The sequence below is a fragment of the Fukomys damarensis genome, unplaced genomic scaffold (genome assembly GCF_012274545.1).
Source record: "Fukomys damarensis isolate Sample0158 unplaced genomic scaffold, DMR_v1.0_HiC HiC_scaffold_16, whole genome shotgun sequence".
In the NCBI taxonomy this organism is placed as follows: domain Eukaryota; kingdom Metazoa; phylum Chordata; class Mammalia; order Rodentia; family Bathyergidae; genus Fukomys; species Fukomys damarensis.
The window spans coordinates 31,849,896-31,871,018 of record NW_022900928.1 but is presented as its reverse complement, the minus strand read 5'-3'; the positions used below and the strand labels follow the sequence as shown (position 1 = coordinate 31,871,018).

General features: G+C 42.5%; 1 protein-coding gene across 1 annotated transcript in view; it reads left to right on the top strand.

The window, feature by feature from the left end:
- The window catches only part of Tenm4 (teneurin transmembrane protein 4), a 724,757-nt gene that overhangs the window by 593,764 nt on the left and 109,870 nt on the right, over positions 1 to 21,123 (top strand). The window contains exons 16-17 of the mRNA XM_033763938.1: positions 7,179 to 7,364; positions 15,254 to 15,307. Of these exons, the coding sequence (XP_033619829.1) occupies positions 7,179 to 7,364; positions 15,254 to 15,307 (240 nt within the window). The remainder of the gene's footprint in view (positions 1 to 7,178; positions 7,365 to 15,253; positions 15,308 to 21,123) is intronic.

Below are 21,123 nucleotides of genomic sequence, written 5' to 3'. Positions count from 1 at the left end.
GCCCAGGACACATGGTTGTATGGATGTATGGACAGTAAGATGGCCTGATAACTGGATCGCTGCTTAGATGATGAAGCTGGATGCACGGAGAGGTGGGCTGATGGATGGACACACAGATAAACAGAGAAACAAAAGGAGAAGTATTTAATCCAGGTGGCGCTGGGTTGGGGAAACTCAGATTGATTTCAGAGACTGTATAGTCTACTGGGGCAATAGTCTAATATTCATTGAACAGCCAGGAAACATTGTCAGATGGCACTGAAGGCTTTGCCTAAACTCGATCCCGTAACTGACAGACTAAAAAGTTGTATTAATCATAATCACCTTGCATTTTAGCTAAGTACCTTTGAACAAGTCACTTCATTTCTGCAGGCTGTTTCCTCAGCTGCAATATGAGAATGGAAGTGTTATTGCCAGACTATTGTGAGGCTCTAATGAGATAGTGTTTTGTGCCATCAACACCAGTTCTGGAACATTGCAGCTATTTCATTTCCGTCTTACTTTTGCTTCACATGCTCATTAGTGTGACTTGGGCTTTAAGTTCTCCAAGGTTTTAGAGAACTAGGGACGAAATGGAAAATCCTATCAGGAATCATTTTAAGTTCTTAAACCCACCATTAAAATTTCTTATGGTTACTCTCCAAGCCTCATGTCCTAAGCACCATAGAAAAAGTTTGCTTATTATTCCTATTAGTGCTAAATGCAGGCTTATGGAAAGACTTCCCAGGAGGTCCCAGGGCCCCAGACTCCATTTCTGTATCCCTGGAATTTTGAAGCACCCCTATTCCTTGCTCAGCAAGAAAGTGTGCAGATCCTTGGGTGGGTTCCACCTATTCCCTATTTGTGTCAACTTTGAATATCTTTCCAAGCAGAAAAAATTTTGTGGGAAAATTATGCATAAGTCACTCCTTTAGGGGAAAGACACAGATACATCTACCAGCTATTTTAATGGACAAGATTGTAAAATAAGGCCTGACAAATTAAAACATAGCTGTAATGGGTCCCAGGTTTCAGCCGGGCTTGTTTGGGGATTAGCATTTAATGAGAAGAGCCTGGGGCAACTTCTCCCTGCCGTTTTCGCTTTTTGGCATGATTACCAATAGCCAAGCCTTGTGTATCTTGCCTCTACCCTTTTCACTTTTTCTTCATGTGCTCATCTCCTTCCACATCATAAACAACAGGTGCAGCTGGCCATTGGCATGGAGGAAGATGTGCCTGTGGGTATAAGGACTAAGACTTTCTACAGTTACAGAATTCACACTCAGATTGGAAATGACTAGCGTTTAAGATGCAAAAGAAACTGAAGCTCTGTGTGAATACATTTGACAAAATAACTTTTGTGCAATATGGCTCTGAGATGGAGTTGAGCCAACTGACATGTACCTCTTCCATGAAGCTATTTTAAAATTCATCTGTTCTTTCAACAAATATTTATTGAAAGTTGTGCTATACGTGTCATTCCCAGTGCCAGTGCCAGGGAATCAAGATGAATAAAAGCTGGACCTTGCTATAAGGCAAGCTTGCAGTGCAGAGAAAAGATGGCATGTACACAGCGAGACAGGGAAGAGATGAGGTGAGCGAGCAGGAGTGCTTTGGTTTGGTCTCCTGTAAGAGAAGAGCTAATACGTCCTGCCCAGTTCAAGCAAGGACTTTATAAGTATGGCATAAGAATTTTAGGACAGGTCAAGATTTTCACCTGATTTCAAGAATATCAGTCTACAAATACCAATGGCTTCTATCCAGGTTTTGATAGTTTTGGCGGATGGTGCCTGCTAGGTGACCAGCGCAGGAGCTTTCTACCCGAATTTTGAGGCTTCTACTAGGAGACTAAATATTTTGTTCTTGTGGAACTGCTCTTCTGCTAAGAGACTGATCTCTGCTGATGCAGTAAATCCTGGGCCCAACAATCAGTTATATACGTAAAATAGTTTACATGGAGCTTTTTGTATATAATATTTCCTTGAATTATCACCATCTACCTTGCAGTAAGGGATCATAATTACTCTTCTCATTTTAGGAGCGAAGAATTATGACTCAGAGATTAAGTAATTTTACCCACATACTCACAGCTGGGAAACTGGGAGTCAGATCTGAAGCTAAGTGTACCCTGTGCCTTGTGTGCTCCTTCTACCTCAAAGGATTCCTCCCAGATCCCAGCCCTCCAGCATCCAGTCAGAAACTTCTGGTTTTTGTAGCATGAAAGTCAACTGGCAATTGCCAGTGTTGTCACATATTGAACATGTTGCAAAAGTCAATTCACAGCTCACCTTCTGACATCAGTCTTGTACACTCACCACTGCATTTCTTTTCCTTTTTTTTAAATAAAAATGGGTATGTGAAATTTATTATATTTTGTCTGCACATCTGGCATTATACTAGAATCTTTACTTTTGCCTGTGCCAACTCATTCTCTTACCTTAACAGGTTTAGGTTATGTCTATCTGCTGTGACAGAATGCAGACTTCTTGAGGTCAGGAAAGAATTGTGTTTGTCACTGGCACCATTTGGACTTTCAGTGCTCATAGTGAGCACCCAGAAAATCAACCAAAGAAGAGTAATTTCTACAACCCTCTAGAGTGGTTGATGCCATTTCCAGTTTACAAAAAAGGAAACCTGAGACTCAGAGAGAAGTTGCAACCTAAATTTCACAAACGGGACTATTTCCGTTATGTAAAAGGCAAATGAGCTGTCAAAGCACATTCTGTAGCATCGTCCTGTTTGGTTTTCACCAACCACTCTGTGAAGTTCTATCTGCTTTAATGTCAAAGCAGAATCTGAGAAGGAAAAACAAAGCAGTTCCTTTTATTTCCAGGACAGAAATAAGAAATCAAAGTGTTTGTGGGAAAAAAGCAATAGGGACTACAACCTGAGGCCAAACGATAAAGCAACATCTCAAGTTTCTGTTCCCATCTTTCATCCTAGTCTCTTCCACACAAACAAACCCCTCTGCCAAGGAGAACCTGAGTGCTCACATGTTGTGTTACCGTCAGTTAGCACCCCATAAACATCAAGGTCACCCAGTTCAGGCCCCTTCCATTAAAACGTGTAAGAGCTCACAAACCAGCTTGTAAAGGGCCAGTGGAGGGCTGCTCAGCCCCAGCCAGCTTTAGCTTCCTGCCAGGAGAGCGTTCTAGTGTAAACTGGCAGGGAAGTGGGGTGTTTTAGATGGTCAGATCACAGTCTCCAAATGCAAAGAATGAGACCAAATGTCTGGGAAACTCTGCCTGGGGGATTCTATTTCTTCTCACATATTTCCAGGGTCTGGCTTGGATGAAACAGGAGAAACAGCAGGGCCAGCGATAGATAGGAAAGAGCTGCTGCAAAGAAAGCTTCTGTGGATTATGCAAGCATTCCTTGCTTTTTCTCAGGCTTGGTTTCCTTGTCTACAAAATGCCTACATGACCTTGTGGAATGTCCTAACATTGTCTGGGTTCCGGTAGCCTCACCTCTAAGAAGGATAATAGCCAGATGTTCTCACAACATTATTATGATAGTGAAAAGAGAAATTATACGTGAAGTGCACTTTGTAGAGTTCAAAATCTGATATGTTAGTTAAACCAAAAGTGGCCTTCCCACACATTTCCTCATTTGTTATAACACCAAACCTGTGAGACTATTGAGGCAGGAGTTATTGTCCCCATTTTACAGAAATGGAAAGCAAAGCTCAATTGATTGTTTGATGTGCAACTTACAGATTTTTCAGTCAGTAAGTGGCAAAGCCATGGGTAGATGCCAGGTCTGTCTGACCCGAAAACCCATGATTTTAATCCAGTACATGTAATCTAAAAGACACAGACATGACTAGTGGCTACAGACTATTTGGATAATGTTTGGAATGTCAATATCAGTTTGCAAGTTATTTGGAATATTACCTCTTGGGGGACAAACACTTTATTTTATCGACCTCTGTTTTTCTAGCCCCACATACAGACTGTGGCACATAGTAGGCTTGGGTGGAAGACTCTTCAAAGGATAAATGAATCATGTGCATTGAGTGATATCTATGATGTATCAAGCACCCTCTGAAGTGGGTGATGTCACTGTTCACCTTTTACACAGGAAGAGAATGAAGCTCAGAGCAGTTGAGTGGGTTGCATAGCTGGCTGAACTGAGATTTGGAATCATATCCGATTCTAAGTCTTGCTCGCATCTGTCCACCCTACCTGCAGGCTGGCTAATAAATGAATGCAGTAAGGTCCGCCTTCTGTATCCTTGGGGTCCACAACTGTGGAGTCAACCAACAGCAGATTGAAAATACTAAAAAATAAATTTCCCATCCATACTAAAAATATACAGATTTTTCCCTCTTAGCATTATTACTAAATTACATCGATAGCATTGATTTACATTGTATAAATAGGTATAAGTAATCTAGAGATGATTTAGAGTATACAGGAGGGTGTATGTAGGTTAGCTACAGATGCCACGCCATTTGATATAAAGGACTTGAGCATCCATGCATTTTAGTATTTGAGGTGGGTCCTACAACCAATCCCCCTTGGATGCTAAGGGGCGAGGGACAACTATACCTGTTTACTGAGACCTGAAGCACCACAGGTGAGTGCAGGCCAAAGCCTGCCACTTCTGCTCTTGGCCCCTTATGAACTCTGTTGTATGTGCTGCCAAAAACCCTGCCCATTGCCCCCAGAAGCCTAGGCCTGTCGTGACTCACACCTCAGTGAATAGAAGTGCTATGTGCTGTTTACTTTCACACCATCAACCGACACCTAGAAAAAGTGCAGAGTAAACCCAAACAAACACTAAGCTGATGTTTTCTCCCTAAGCTCTCAAGGGAAAGCCCAGCCCAAGTTCAAGCCCAGTCTCCAGAGTCACCATTAGGTCTCAGCCCTTTCAGAGTTGTACACATGAGGCAGACAGGAACTAAGGAAGCCTGGGCCCTGAGGTTTCATTCTGTCTTTAGGAAAGCCCAAGACACTTCTGAAGGGAGCTTGAACATCCTCCTGGAGGGTTACTGGATGCAGTGCCTCTTAGTTCCATTTTCATACAGACAGGTCACTACGGAGGAGCAGACAGATAGGCCTGGCTGAGCAGCACATCCATGAATTGCTTTTCATCTTCTCTCACCTGTTGCTGTGGGCACACCCTGGTTCAGCATTATTGAACAAGCCTTTTATAGGGGGTATGTTCTATGCCAGGACTTGTGCTGGTGCCAGGTACAGAGGTGATCAAAGGAACAAGCCCCAGCCTCAGGGTGTTCGTAGCCTGACAGTGAGACAGGCACAGAAACAGAAAATCACTGTAGCATGCAATATGGGATGGGAAGGAGCGAGAGAATAACCACGAGGTAAATCACAGTGGACTTCTCAGAGGAGGCAGGACATGTGAGCCAAGCCTTGGGGATGGAATATGTGTAACTGGGGATGGGGGTAACCATATCATAGAACCCCATAGTCTTAGAGCCTGAAAGGACCTTACATACCACCAGGTTCCCACTAAAATAAATGAGGAGACAGATACACGGAGAGAGGTAGTAACCTTCCTTCTCAAGGTCCCCTCACAGATCAGTGCAGAGCAGGTATGGACCACACAGACCTCTTTGGACTCCCAGTCTAAATCTCAATGTCTTGACCTCGATTTTAGGAATACTTTCTAGAGTTCCTTAATCTTGGCCACGGTCTTTTGTGTGGTCTGCCTCAATGAGTGATCGCTACAGCTCCCCAGGTCAGCAGAGGGCTGCTGTGAGATGGCATCATGGTACCTACCCTTCCTGGGCCAGGAACCCTGGCTCAAGGAAGTCAAGACACTTGCCTGGGGGGCACATGGATCAGAAGCTCCTATGCCTGGCGTAGGACCCACGTCCGTGCTCCAGGCCAGAACTGTCTACCCATTTTTAGCAGCAGCCACTCGTGGGCAGCTGGGAAAACTGAGGTAGGACTGCAACTATGAAATTCTGTACCACCCTTTTGAGGTGATGTGCCCCGCAGGGTGTCTAGCATAGAACACCCATAAATAGCAATTCTTACTATGTTTTTTTAAAATTTGCAACCATTTTATCCATTGTCTACTAGGCTGGCAAGGAAAGTTGAGCCTCTGAAGTCTAATTTTCTTTTGTATTTTTCAAAAAAATAACTAGAATATTAGCAGCTTTTAGACCAGCACTGCCACGTGAAAGGGGGTAATGGACAAAGGCAACTTGACACAGGTGCCAGTTAATTTAATTCAAAAGAAATCTGAAGTGTTAGACTTTTCACATGAATTGGAAGACTGTTGGGCCATGAGGCTTAAGAGTGATGCTTGGCTTTCCATCAGAGCCCTGGCAGAGAGCATCTGTAGAAACAGTTGCTCAGCCTCTTTCCTGAAGAGCAGTTGCATTTTGGAACCTTCACAACCTCTGCCTGCAGTAAGCACAAAGCCATTGCTGGCCTGGAGCCCATAGGGCTTGTGAATCAGGCCCTGTATGCTCTACACAGTCTCACAGAAGGGCCTTTGTGAAAGACCAGGCAACTGCACTGTGGCCGTGAAGTGCCCCCCACCCACCATCACCACTACCAGCTGTTTGCTTTGGATCTGAAAGCCCATTTAGATGGTGCTTGGAGTTGAGGGAGGAAGCAGCAAGGTGGAGGACAGAGAATAAACTCAGCAAACATAGAACAAATGGCAGGTTTTGGACCACAGCCCAGAGTATACCAGGGTGCACGAGCCCAGCCACCTCCACTCTCCCCAGAGTCAAAGCTCTAGTCCCATGCTGGCCCAAAGCTCTTCGTACTCCCCAGCCAGGCCCACAAGCCCTTCATTTGGCAAAAGGGACTCATCCTCACTTTGTTTCCACACATTACCGGTTTTTAATTAAATTTGACTTTTTCTCACATCTGTTGGGAAGGCCGGTCCCATTTGGAAGTGGCAAGCACAAAAGCAGAGAAAGGCTGGCAAGGAGGAAAAGCAAATAGAGCAGAGCCCTTCAATTCCTTCTGTTTTGATGCAGAAATGGGCTCTAAGCAGGCTACTGCCCAGAGAATGGTTCTTGTTTGAGGGTCATTGTCCATGGAGATTAGTCTCCCAAGCAGCTGGAATCCCAGCCACTCACAGAAGCCTGGGTAAGGTAGCCACGTGTGACCCTGTTCCCCACGACAACTTACTCAAATCTTGTCTTTTTCTGTCTCCTCCCTTGCCCCTCTCCCCTCCGGTGCTTGCTCCCTACCTCCTTCCCCTGCCCACAGAGATTTGCGCTGCGGACTGTGGTGGCCACGGTGTCTGCATTGGGGGCACCTGTCGATGCGAGGATGGCTGGATGGGGGCAGCGTGTGACCAGCGGGCCTGCCACCCGCGCTGTGCCGAGCATGGGACCTGCCGCGATGGCAAGTGCGAGTGCAGCGTGGGCTGGAACGGCGAGCACTGCACCATTGGTATGGCGACCACAGGCGAGGGAACGTGTGTAGTCTGCAGTACGTCTGTGTCTGTTGGGCCCTTCGGGGCCAGTCTGGAACCCCATCGCATGCGGGAAGGGGCCAAAAGTCCTTTCATCTGGTAACATTATAAATGGCTTTTCCTAGACATCAATTGGATTTAAAGTCATTCACAATTAGCATTTTCTACCTTATTCATCCCACTTTGCATTTCCCAGGCCCTATTTTCATGGTGAGCAGGCCTTGCTGTTTAGCTTTGCCGGGACTAAATGCAGTACAGCTTTGTGCTCAGGAATGAGGAAGATGACTGCATTTAGCGGCCACAGGCAAGTCCCATCACCTTCCTTAGCCTCAGCTTCCTTATAAAATAGGGAGAATAAGGCACATGAAGAGCTTAGCAGAAGCTGACGTGAGTGCAGTGCTCGATCCATATAGCCATTATTGTCAATCGTATTATCTGCTTGGGACAACTCAGATTCGGCCCTGGCCCTCCTCACCCTCTGACCTAGGAAGCTGCCGCAGAGGCTAGAATCCCCAGAAAGCTCTCCACAGCCCCAGCCACATCTGCATTCTGCCCTCCTCTGTCCTCAGCTTCTGTCCTGTCTGCATTTGTCTCCTTTCTCCTCTCTTGGGGGCTCCTCTGCATGGGCCCCTGCTGAAGCAGCACTGTTGGCAGCTTTAAAAACAAGCTGATCACTCCATTCCCCGTCTCTCCGTTTTTCCTGCTGGTTTTGTTGATTTTAAACACAGCCAGACGTTTTGCTTGGTTTATTATCCTGGAATGAACACTCACTGAAAGCTCTTTATTGAATCAACTGGTTTGTATATGTGTATTTTAACTCCTTCCCTTGGCATTTTTTTTCAAGGAAGGTTCTGTAATCAGATGGTGAGCACATGGCTTTAGAAGGCAGGATTCCAGGTGCCTCTGTGGCCTGGAAAGTGACCTTGTAGTGCTTATGAAAACTGGAAGACAATTCCTTAAGCTTTGGACTGAGAAAAGAATTTTAAGCAAATGGAGCTACCTCTTACCTTTTGTGGGTTTTTTATTCCTCAATCTTTTCCTTTTGCCATTTGCCACCAAGGATTAGTTTATATCCTTGATCCCTGCCCCTGAAATATCACTGGATAGATGGTGATTGCATACCTTACATTTTTAATAACAATGGCTTTACTTTCTTGAGTATTTACTGTATACCAAGTGCTGTGCAAAAAGCTAGAACTGCTTTATTCTGTACTCCTAGCAGAGTGAAGCGGTATGGATTACTTTCTCCTTTACAGAGACCTGAGGCTAAAGGTCATGTAACTTAAAGAGGTACAGCAGGAATTGCAGCCTGGGTTTCTCCTCAGCAGCTGTCCGCTCTGCAGTCCTCACACAACAAAGCCCAGATTTCCACTCAAGCTCCTTTCTCTCCCCCAGGCTGCGCCTTTTTCTTTCTCAGGAGCAATGAGTTCCTCTCCTAATCTATGCAGGACCCACTCCTAACAAAGGCCCTCCCTAGTGAAGGGTGACAGTCCTCCCTGCTACTCCACAGCAGAATGTACCATGTTATCTTACTGCACACTGAGTGATGGCTTCATTATGTCATTGTCATCCTACCTTAGCACTGTCCTGGAAACCTCTTACTGAGAACAGGCCTGAGTCATCCCAGGAGCCCTCTTTACACTGTGCTTTCCCCTCTCCACTTTTCTGCATGAGTAAGGACAGACTGACCTTTCAGACTCCCAGCTCAGAAGATGGCACATTGATACTTTTTTTTTTTTTAATCAGAGCCTGAGGAGAGCACATTCTGTATTCACTCCTACTTGCTCAGATTCCTCAGCTTGTTATACAAAATTCCAAATACTTTATAAATGTTCAGCTCTTAGGAGATAAAGCATCTCATCAGAGTCAAGTGACTAGCAACTTAGATCAGTGCAGATAATTCATGACAGGGGTTATAGGGAGGCTGAGCTGCATCTGGTAACTTGGAGATAGTTATCAGCCTGGCCTTAAGGAGGTTCCATCTATTTTGATCCCAGGCCGTCAGACTTTTCTCTCTACCTCCCCAGCTCACCCTGTTGTCAGCCTTGAAGAAACTTTCCTCCTCAGAGTCGCAGGTGGCTTTTCCCCAGATAGGAAATGCATCAAGGTAAATGTGCACAATATAAAAGTCAGGTTGACAGCTTTAAATACCAGAAAAAATGTCATAGGACATTGAAGACATAATGGACTAGTTACAGTGGTTCAGATGAAAGGACTTTGGCTCAGATGTCTATTACTTTTCATTGTCTGGTGTGCATTTTCTTTGTCCTTGTCTAATTTCCCTGCATGGCAACCTTCTCTCTGTGGATCTCTGCTGTGGCTCACTGCATCCCCATGAGAAATTCAACACCTCAGCTGAAGGAACACTTCAGCACCCCTGTAGGACAGAAGAGAAAGGGGAATGAAAATTAAAGAAACAGCGGTGGATGCCTTTTCTCTTTTCTCGTTACAATAGAAATGAGAAGAAATCCTTTTTTAATCTGCAGTGATCACAAGTGTTTCCTTACGTTTCCAGGGAAATGCACTTCCTGGAAGGGTCATTTTGAAAAAGAAAATAACTGCTGATGTGAAAAGTTAGAAATTTGAATTATTAAGTTTTTTCTCATTATCAAATTTCATTTTTACACAGTAAATTATTACCGAGCAGCTACTCCCTACACTGCAGCTTAGCCATCTCCCACACCAGAGGAAGACGTCACAGCCATGACACTAACTCAGAGGCCTCCAGGTAGTGGAAACAAAAGAGAGGGGGCTCTGTTTCCTTATACACTGCTGCCTCCACAGACAGGAGAGAACGCCTTGATTACCTCACAGAAAGAATGAAGAGCTCAGAGAAGAAGAGGAGTCTAGCCTCCTCGTGGCCAAGTCCCCAGTGTAGGAACCTTTTTACCTCAGGGACACTTCTCGTAGCAGATTGTTACAGTAGGAGTTTAAATACTTTCTTTTGGGGGCTTTGCCCCCCCACCTTATCTCTCATGGAAGAAACTTGATTTTTCTCAAAAGAGGTTGGTTTTCAAAAGGAGAGGAAACTTGAAAGTGGCATCCTCTTTAATGACAGTATTTGTATTTTTCAAGCAGCAAGAACACTTCAATTTGAAACCTAATGCCTTGTGCTGGGAATTGCTATCTCTTTGCATCTGGAAGAGAGGTCTGTAGTGAAAGTGTCATGGAAAGGACACATGATGGCTTGGGTCTCAGTTTCTCTCCCTGTGCATCTCAGAATAGGGTGGCTGAAAGAGGTCCCCAAGGGTAAGAAATTCTAGTCCTCTCCTCTCCTGCCCAAAGAACTGAACACCCATCAGCCTGAAGCTGATTCACTTGTCTTTAGCAATATCACAGGAAGGGAAAAGGGATTCTTCATTTTTTGTCTTTGCTTCCTTGATACTACCAGTCCTACTTGCATATATGGAACCCAGTTTTTCTAGTCTAGAACTTAAGGTAAGAGGGATTGATTCAGATGTATATCTCAAGTGTAAGATCAGCACAGTCTTCAAATGCATATGTTTGGATGTCTTTTCTAGAAATTTTATGGACCTCTTAAATTCAGGACTTGAACTCTGATTTCCGTAGCAAAATCTGAAAATCACAGTTAAATTTAAGAAGGTGTTTAATTTTTCCCATTTCTTTGAAAACACTACTAACATTTTGGATCAATTCTATGATGATGATTTTATTCACCTCAGTACCCCTCATCTATGTAGTCTCAAAACATGTGTGGGTAATGCCAGCTTCTGATTACATTTATAAAATTCCAACCTTGACCCCAAAGCTGTGATTGTTCAGGATGCCAGATATACAGAATTATTTATTCAACTTCAGGAAAGCTGTCCAATCATATAAATCTTTATTCTTAAACAAAAGCCTCCTCTGGGAATAAAGATCAAAATAATACTCCATTGGTACAATTACTTGAGTGAGCAAAACCAGACCTCATGAAGAAGGGAGTTTATAAAGAAAGCCACAGAATCTTTTGGAGTGTTTTGTCCACTTCTGAATGCTAGTGCTCAGGTTTCTTTGAAAACACTACTAACATTTTGGATCAATTCTATGATGATGATTTTATTCACCTCAGTACCCCTCATCTATGAAGTCTCAAAACATGTGTGGGCAATGCCAGCTTCTGATTACATTTATAAAATTCCAACCTTGACCCCAAAGCTGTGATTGTTCAAGATGCCAGATATACAGAATTATTTATTCAACTTCAGGAAAGCTGTCCAATCACATAAATCTTTATTCGTAAACAAAAGCCTCCTCTGGGAATAAAGATCAAAATAATACTCCATTGGTACAATTACTTGAGTGAGCAAAACCAGACCTCATGAAGAAGGGAGTTTACAAAGAAAGCCACAGACTCTTTTGGAGTGTTTTGTCCACTTCTGAATGCTAGTGCTCAGGTTTCCTTTTTGTAATCAGACAGTTCTTCATCAAGAGCTTAGAAACTGCCCATGAAATATCAGCACTTGTATGATAACCCTATGCCTATCCCTCCTCAAAAGCTGAGAACCAACAGGGCAAATGGTGACAAGGAAAGAGAGAAGATATACAGGGATCTACCTCAAGCTACACAGTGTGAGTTGATTGCTGACAACATTGGAAGATTGCAGCACACACAATAGGGATGGGACACTGGAGGAAAGCTGTTGGGATTTGTAGGCTCCTTTCAGGGTGGGTGTCATTGGCCGCTTACCACTCCTTCATCCAAACAAAGAAGAGCATGAATTTATCAAGGATGTTAACAAGAACATCTCTTTGGCACTTTGCCTCCCAAGTCCAGGTGATTATAACCACCACACATACCACCTTCTGTATTGATCCCTGTTTCATCTAGCTTAATGTGGACTAATAATGCAGCTGTTAGAGTTGACCTGAGGCTCTTGCCATATTCTTCATAACCTTTATAGGGACCCTGAAGCTTCTTTATCCTGAGAGAAACTTTTAGGAGCCTTTGTTGGTGCAGGCAGATCACTGGTAGAAATTCTCAAATTGGTGGTCATAGAAATGCCAAAGAGACCTAAGAGCTCCCACAGCAACCTCACACCAAAAGCTCAGAGTATCATAAACACCTATGTGCCAACACTGTCCTCTGCTTCTCAGATGAATGACAGGAAGTTAGTAGGAATTTAGGAAACATTTGTGCAATGGCAAAGAAACAAATATGGCCCATAGAAAAAGATAACTGTACTGCTATCACCCCCTCATCCTGGAGTCCTGAGGAGAAAGATACAGGAGTTTTGTAAAGATGCAAGAATTTTGTGAGGTCTTCTGAATCTGTCTTCCATAATAGAAACTTATAAACTTGGCATCATCTTTTCTTCAGAGTCAGTACTTCAAAGCCACAGATTTTAAAATGATTATATTCAAGAGCATATATGTCAAGATTTTCAAGCAATAACAGCAACAACAGTATGGACTTCTGCATACGCCTCTTATAAATAAATGCCATTGGGCTTCAAAGACCTACTTTTCACTTCCATTTTCAATAGCCAGAGATAAGGAAGCTCTGTTACATTTCCAGAAGTCTCTTGGACCTGGTATTGACTGGCTGTTATCAGCTTTTGGATTCGCAATGTAGCTTGAGGTATCTGTAGCACAGGAATCCCTTTTGATTTTCAGAGTCAGGGTTTAAAACTTTGAATGTCCTCACTTATCTCCTAAAACTCACAATGCTGATTTTTCCCAAGCCTACCTCAGTCACTTTTACTGGCTTCTATTGCTGTCTGTGGACTGGTGCAATAAGCAAATATTTTTAAAGGTATTAAAAACATATTTGCATTTAGTGGAGATCATTATAACTACATAATTTTTAAAAAATGAAATGGCATTTAAAGAGAGAATGAGAGAGCTCTCTGAAGTGAGCCCTGGCTTTCAGATTATCCTGTAGAGTAGATTTAATTTTCAGTAGCCATCAGAGCTATGAGATCATGAGATCACTATCAAGTTTAGAGACAATCAAAGATGCTTTCTCTTCAGAGAACTCCCTCAGTATGGAGGCTGTACAGTTATGTGGTCATTTGGATTCCAATGAAGATGATTCATCTAGCCTACCCATTCCTGGGACTCACTCCACCTCTTCCGTTATGAGGCTCAGAGTCTATAAGAATTTATAATTCGGACTTTCCAAAAGACTCTGCAGACCTTGGAGCTAAGAAAACCACCCAAGCCGGAAGATCCCATGTAGTCTTGCCCTTGATGACAAAGCTCTGACATCCTAGGAGATGATATTTAAGAAATTGTAAACCATTTTGTAAAATTAAGTGAATACTCTTATCTAAGCTTAATGTAATAAATAAACTAAGAATCAAAGAAGTCTTGCCCTTAGCCAGAGATGTTTCCTAGCCTGTTTTTCATGTGGGCAGTCCCTATGTTTCATTTTTTTTATGTGGGCAGTCCCTGTGTTTGGCTTTCCACAGCTTTATTTATTCACTGCTGCTTAATAAGCCACTGTCATTCACATTATCTTATTTCCTGCTATCCCACGGACACCATGTAAGAGAGAAGGGATGCATGCAGGCCCTGTTAAATCTCTTCCCATTTCCATGTGGCATTGCAGCCTCCAAGAGCATATTTCATCTTGAAACAATGACACTAAAAACAGAGCTTCCTATCTACCAGTCCCTTAAAGCAAAGAGAGGGAGAGAGAGAGAGATGGTGTCTATCTAGAAGATTCAAAAATAAAATTCATTTTTTAATGACAAGATAAAGCATGATATTATTGTTTATGGCATCTTAGGGCTTTCAGGTCAGGCCACACTATTACAGCCCAATGCTATCTTGTAGACTTTTGATTCCCATGCGAAATAGAGCTGAGAATGGGTTCAGCCTAGCTGAAGGCCTAGCTCAGGTAGAGGAGGAGGTCTCTATCGGTGTAGGCTTTGTGGGAGCACACAAGAGGGTAGGAGTGAAGAGACAAGTGAGAGGGAGCTCCTCAAGGCAGCCTTACAAGGAAAGGTGTAGAGGCCAGTCCTGCTCTGACGACAGACAGGCACCCCTACATGTGCACACTCATTTTATACCACAGAAATGTCTAGTAGTCATCCTCACAAATATGCAAAACCTTAGTTTACCAAATAATTCAAGGTCTGAAAATAGCCCCTGCATTGGAAAGCAAAACATATGTCATTTGTCCTTTGAGCTAATAAGCACTGAGAATCAAGTTTTCTTTTTCTTATTGTGTTTACAATGACATCCATTGATCTGTGCCTCATCTTCTATGTAAGATGCACAAAATAGGGCTGCATCTTACTTAAAGCACCAAACGTTCTGCATTCAAGTCTATGTGGACCCACGTGTACATGAAAAAATTTAAGAGTAGCAAACAGACAAGCTAGTGGTATATTCAACCAAAGACTCAGCCCACTTTCTAGTGCCTATCAGAGATTATTCAAGTTTTGCGTATTTCTAAATTCCAACCTCTTGAGAACACCTCTGCCCAGACAGCTTGTTCTTAGTGCAGCTGCTTCCCCTTGTGGGAGGTTGTATGCTGCTCTGGGTGGACACGGGGACAAGCTCTAGTTTTCCATAAAGTCATATGAACCTGACAGAGCAGGAGTGTGGCCACTTGTACAGCTTACCACTCTTTCTTCTATTTCCTTTACCCATGTGTCTTCTTGTTTATATGATCACAGTTCCAATCACTGGATCCCAGAGTGAATTGATGTTCCTTTTGACCTTTCTTGGAGAATGTGCTTGCTCTCCTCCTCTCCCGTGTCATCTTGTCTTTTTTTTTTTTTTTCACATGGCAAAGGACTGTCCCAAACATGGGGCACATGTCTCTGTGTCTCCTTAGCACCTGGCATGGTTATGTGGCAGGCAGTACTGCACTTACTTGGTCCTACCTTAAATGTCCTGTCTTTTATCTCCCAAGCTCACTATCTGGATAGGGTAGTTAAAGGTATGGTCTTCCTTCCTCTATTTTCTGGTTGTCTTTGTGTGTGTCTGTGTATGAACATAAAAGAAGAAATATGTACATAGAATGTGTATGTCTAGATTGTTTGAGTCCCAGCTCCCACACTTTACAAATCAAGTGACATCTGGTGAGTCATTTCACTTCAGAATCTTTTATAATCTATAGCAGAATGGACCTCATAGGGTTGGCGTGAGGATTATGTGAAATGATTAATATTAAAGGATTACCAGTGAACAAGAATGATGCTCAACAAGTATTAGTTACACTGTCATCATATTCTTGTTCTTGCCCTTAATTTGGAAGAAGGCTTTATTTGGAAATTAATTTCCGTAGTTCAGAAAAATATCATCACTAGAACCATGGTTGGACTAGGTCAGTGAATCATAACTCAGCACAGTCTTCAAATGCATATGTTTGGATGTCTTTTCTAGAAATTTTATGGACCTCTTAAATTCAGGACTTGAACTCTGATTTCCGTAGCAAAATCTGAAAATCACAGTTAAATTTAAGAAGGTGTTTAATTTTTCCCATTTCTTTGAAAACACTACTAACATTTTGGATCAATTCTATGATGATGATTTTATTCACCTCAGTACCCCTCATCTATGAAGTCTCAAAACATGTGTGGGCAATGCCAGCTTCTGATTACATTTATAAAATTCCAACCTTGACCCCAAAGCTGTGATTGTTCAAGATGCCAGATATACAGAATTATTTATTCAACTTCAGGAAAGCTGTCCAATCACATAAATCTTTATTCGTAAACAAAAGCCTCCTCTGGGAATAAAGATCAAAATAATACTCCATTGGTACAATTACTTGAGTGAGCAAAACCAGACCTCATGAAGAAGGGAGTTTACAAAGAAAGCCACAGACTCTTTTGGAGTGTTTTGTCCACTTCTGAATGCTAGTGCTCAGGTTTCCTTTTTGTAATCAGACAGTTCTTCATCAAGAGCTTAGAAACTGCCCATGAAATATCAGCACTTGTATGATAACCCTATGCCTATCCCTCCTCAAAAGCTGAGAACCAACAGGGCAAATGGTGACAAGGAAAGAGAGAAGATATACAGGGATCTACCTCAAGCTACACAGTGTGAGTTGATTGCTGACAACATTGGAAGATTGCAGCACACACAATAGGGATGGGACACTGGAGGAAAGCTGTTGGGATTTGTAGGCTCCTTTCAGGGTGGGTGTCATTGGCCGCTTACCACTCCTTCATCCAAACAAAGAAGAGCATGAATTTATCAAGGATGTTAACAAGAACATCTCTTTGGCACTTTGCCTCCCAAGTCCAGGTGATTATAACCACCACACATACCACCTTCTGTATTGATCCCTGTTTCATCTAGCTTAATGTGGACTAATAATGCAGCTGTTAGAGTTGACCTGAGGCTCTTGCCATATTCTTCATAACCTTTATAGGGACCCTGAAGCTTCTTTATCCTGAGAGAAACTTTTAGGAGCCTTTGTTGGTGCAGGCAGATCACTGGTAGAAATTCTCAAATTGGTGGTCATAGAAATGCCAAAGAGACCTAAGAGCTCCCACAGCAACCTCACACCAAAAGCTCAGAGTATCATAAACACCTATGTGCCAACACTGTCCTCTGCTTCTCAGATGAATGACAGGAAGTTAGTAGGAATTTAGGAAACATTTGTGCAATGGCAAAGAAACAAATATGGCCCATAGAAAAAGATAACTGTACTGCTATCACCCTCATCCTGGAGTCCTGAGGAGAAAGATACAGGAGTTTTGTAAAGATGCAAGAATTTTGTGAGGTCTTCTGAATCTGTCTTCCATAATAGAAACTTATAAACTTGGCATCATCTTTTCTTCAGAGTCAGTACTTCAAAGCCACAGATTTTAAAATGATTATATTCAAGAGCATATATGTCAAGATTTTCAAGCAATAACAGCAACAACAGTATGGACTTCTGCATACGCCTCTTATAAATAAATGCCATTGGGCTTCAAAGACCTACTTTTCACTTCCATTTTCAATAGCCAGAGATAAGGAAGCTCTGTTACATTTCCAGAAGTCTCTTGGACCTGGTATTGACTGGCTGTTATCAGCTTTTGGATTCGCAATGTAGCTTGAGGTCTCTGTAGCACAGGAATCCCTTTTGATTTTCAGAGTCAGGGTTTAAAACTTTGAATGTCCTCACTTATCTCCTAAAACTCACAATGCTGATTTTTCCCAAGCCTACCTCAGTCACTTTTACTGGCTTCTATTGCTGTCTGTGGACTGGTGCAATAAGCAAATATTTTTAAAGGTATTAAAAACATATTTGCATTTAGTGGAGATCATTATAACTACATAATTTTTAAAAAATGAAATGGCATTTAAAGAGAGAATGAGAGAGCTCTCTGAAGTGAGCCCTGGCTTTCAGATTATCCTGTAGAGTAGATTTAATTTTCAGTAGCCATCAGAGCTATGAGATCATGAGATCACTATCAAGTTTAGAGACAATCAAAGATGCTTTCTCTTCAGAGAACTCCCTCAGTATGGAGGCTGTACAGTTATGTGGTCATTTGGATTCCAATGAAGATGATTCATCTAGCCTACCCATTCCTGGGACTCACTCCACCTCTTCCGTTATGAGGCTCAGAGTCTATAAGAATTTATAATTCGGACTTTCCAAAAGACTCTGCAGACCTTGGAGCTAAGAAAACCACCCAAGCCGGAAGATCCCATGTAGTCTTGCCCTTGATGACAAAGCTCTGACATCCTAGGAGATGATATTTAAGAAATTGTAAACCATTTTGTAAAATTAAGTGAATACTCTTATCTAAGCTTAATGTAATAAATAAACTAAGAATCAAAGAAGTCTTGCCCTTAGCCAGAGATGTTTCCTAGCCTGTTTTTCATGTGGGCAGTCCCTATGTTTCATTTTTTTTATGTGGGCAGTCCCTGTGTTTGGCTTTCCACAGCTTTATTTATTCACTGCTGCTTAATAAGCCACTGTCATTCACATTATCTTATTTCCTGCTATCCCACGGACACCATGTAAGAGAGAAGGGATGCATGCAGGCCCTGTTAAATCTCTTCCCATTTCCATGTGGCATTGCAGCCTCCAAGAGCATATTTCATCTTGAAACAATGACACTAAAAACAGAGCTTCCTATCTACCAGTCCCTTAAAGCAAAGAGAGGGAGAGAGAGAGAGATGGTGTCTATCTAGAAGATTCAAAAATAAAATTCATTTTTTAATGACAAGATAAAGCATGATATTATTGTTTATGGCATCTTAGGGCTTTCAGGTCAGGCCACACTATTACAGCCCAATGCTATCTTGTGGACTTTTGATTCCCATGCAAAATAGAGCTGAGAATGGGTTCAGCCTAGCTGAAGGCCTAGCTCAGGTAGAGGAGGAGGTCTCTATCTGTGTAGGCTTTGTGGGAGCACACAAGAGGGTAGGAGTGAAGAGACAAGTGAGAGGGAGCTCCTCAAGGCAGCCTTACAAGGAAAGGTGTAGAGGCCAGTCCTGCTCTGACGACAGACAGGCACCCCTACATGTGCACACTCATTTTATACCACAGAAATGTCTAGTAGTCATCCTCACAAATATGCAAAACCTTAGTTTACCAAATAATTCAAGGTCTGAAAATAGCCCCTGCATTGGAAAGCAAAACATATGTCATTTGTCCTTTGAGCTAATAAGCACTGAGAATCAAGTTTTCTTTTTCTTATTGTGTTTACAATGACATCCATTGATCTGTGCCTCATCTTCTATGTAAGATGCACAAAATAGGGCTGCATCTTACTTAAAGCACCAAACGTTCTGCATTCAAGTCTATGTGGACCCACGTGTACATGAAAAAATTTAAGAGTAGCAAACAGACAAGCTAGTGGTATATTCAACCAAAGACTCAGCCCACTTTCTAGTGCCTATCAGAGATTATTCAAGTTTTGCGTATTTCTAAATTCCAACCTCTTGAGAACACCTCTGCCCAGACAGCTTGTTCTTAGTGCAGCTGCTTCCCCTTGTGGGAGGTTGTATGCTGCTCTGGGTGGACACGGGGACAAGCTCTAGTTTTCCATAAAGTCATATGAACCTGACAGAGCAGGAGTGTGGCCACTTGTACAGCTTACCACTCTTTCTTCTATTTCCTTTACCCATGTGTCTTCTTGTTTATATGATCACAGTTCCAATCACTGGATCCCAGAGTGAATTGATGTTCCTTTTGACCTTTCTTGGAGAATGTGCTTGCTCTCCTCCTCTCCCGTGTCATCTTGTCTTTTTTTTTTTTTTTCACATGGCAAAGGACTGTCCCAAACATGGGGCACATGTCTCTGTGTCTCCTTAGCACCTGGCATGGTTATGTGGCAGGCAGTACTGCACTTACTTGGTCCTACCTTAAATGTCCTGTCTTTTATCTCCCAAGCTCACTATCTGGATAGGGTAGTTAAAGGTATGGTCTTCCTTCCTCTATTTTCTGGTTGTCTTTGTGTGTGTCTGTGTATGAACATAAAAGAAGAAATATGTACATAGAATGTGTATGTCTAGATGTTGCTACGGCCCCAGCTTTGTCACAGTACTCACTGCCCGACTTGGGTGGGGTTTTGGTCACAGGTGGTTGATATACCTCGAGTGTCATTCTTTTGCCCAGATCTGTCTGTGACATTACCATCGTGCTGTTGTCCTTCCCTGCCTGCACACACCCTTCACCCTTTCCACTCCATCTTATGTCACCCTGGGTATTCCCTATGGCCCTTGATCCATCAGAAATAAGATGCTGGGTATCAGGCTGGGTGGTCTGAGAGAGGAAGAGACCCGAGAACAAGCTGAGAAATCCTAAGGAAAGTAACATTCTGTCACTGTTGTGCCCATTCATCCAGTAGCCCTGCATGGAGCCCTGTACTGTGCAAGGCACAGGTGACAGGATCTGCAGACAAGGGGAAATAGACTCTGGCCCTAGGCATGGATTGTCTATTTGTTTGTTGCTTGTTTTCTTTTTCAGAGAAGGTCTGCCTTTGGTAAGTTCTATCTTTGAAGACTATTTATGAAAGGCAAAGTAATTCATGATATTTTTTAACATTTACATGATTTAGGTGATGTCCAATTTCAAAATAGGCCTCACTGCTTTATGTATAAGTCTCAGAATGATCAGATATGTGTGCTTTTAAAAGACTGTAAACTCCCACAGAAATATCATGGCACATTTATTTTTTCATCTGCAAGCCCTAACATTGCATGTGACACAAAACATTTGCTCTCTGGTTAGGCATTCTGCAGCCAACCCACCAGTGTTTGAGTCCCAGCTCCCACACTTTACAAATCAAGTGACATCTGGTGAGTCATTTCACTTCAGAATCTTTTATAATCTATAGCAGAATGGACCTCATAGGGTTGGCGTGAGGATTATGTGAAATGATTAATATTAAAGGATTACCAGTGAACAAGAATGATGCTCAACAAGTATTAGTTACACTGTCATCATATTCTTGTTCTTGCCCTTAATTTGGAAGAAGGCTTTATTTGGAAATTAATTTCCGTAGTTCAGAAAAATATCATCACTAGAACCATGGTTGGACTAGGTCAGTGAATCATAACTTGCTTTAAAAGGCAGATATTTCTTGGCTAAAATCAAGTCTGTTCTCTGAATGATGTCCTGGTTTGGGGGTACTAATTCTAAAAAAGAATTCAGAGATCTGCACCATGCAAACTCAGGACTTGTTTGAGGAGAGCATGTATTTTGCAGTCCAAAGAAAAGCCAGCTTTTGTTCACTTTTTACAGTTGTATTGGTAGAGATCAAGTAAAAAATATTCACACAAGTATGTTGAACCCCTGAAGTGCCAGGAATTGTGGATAAACACAGCATAAAC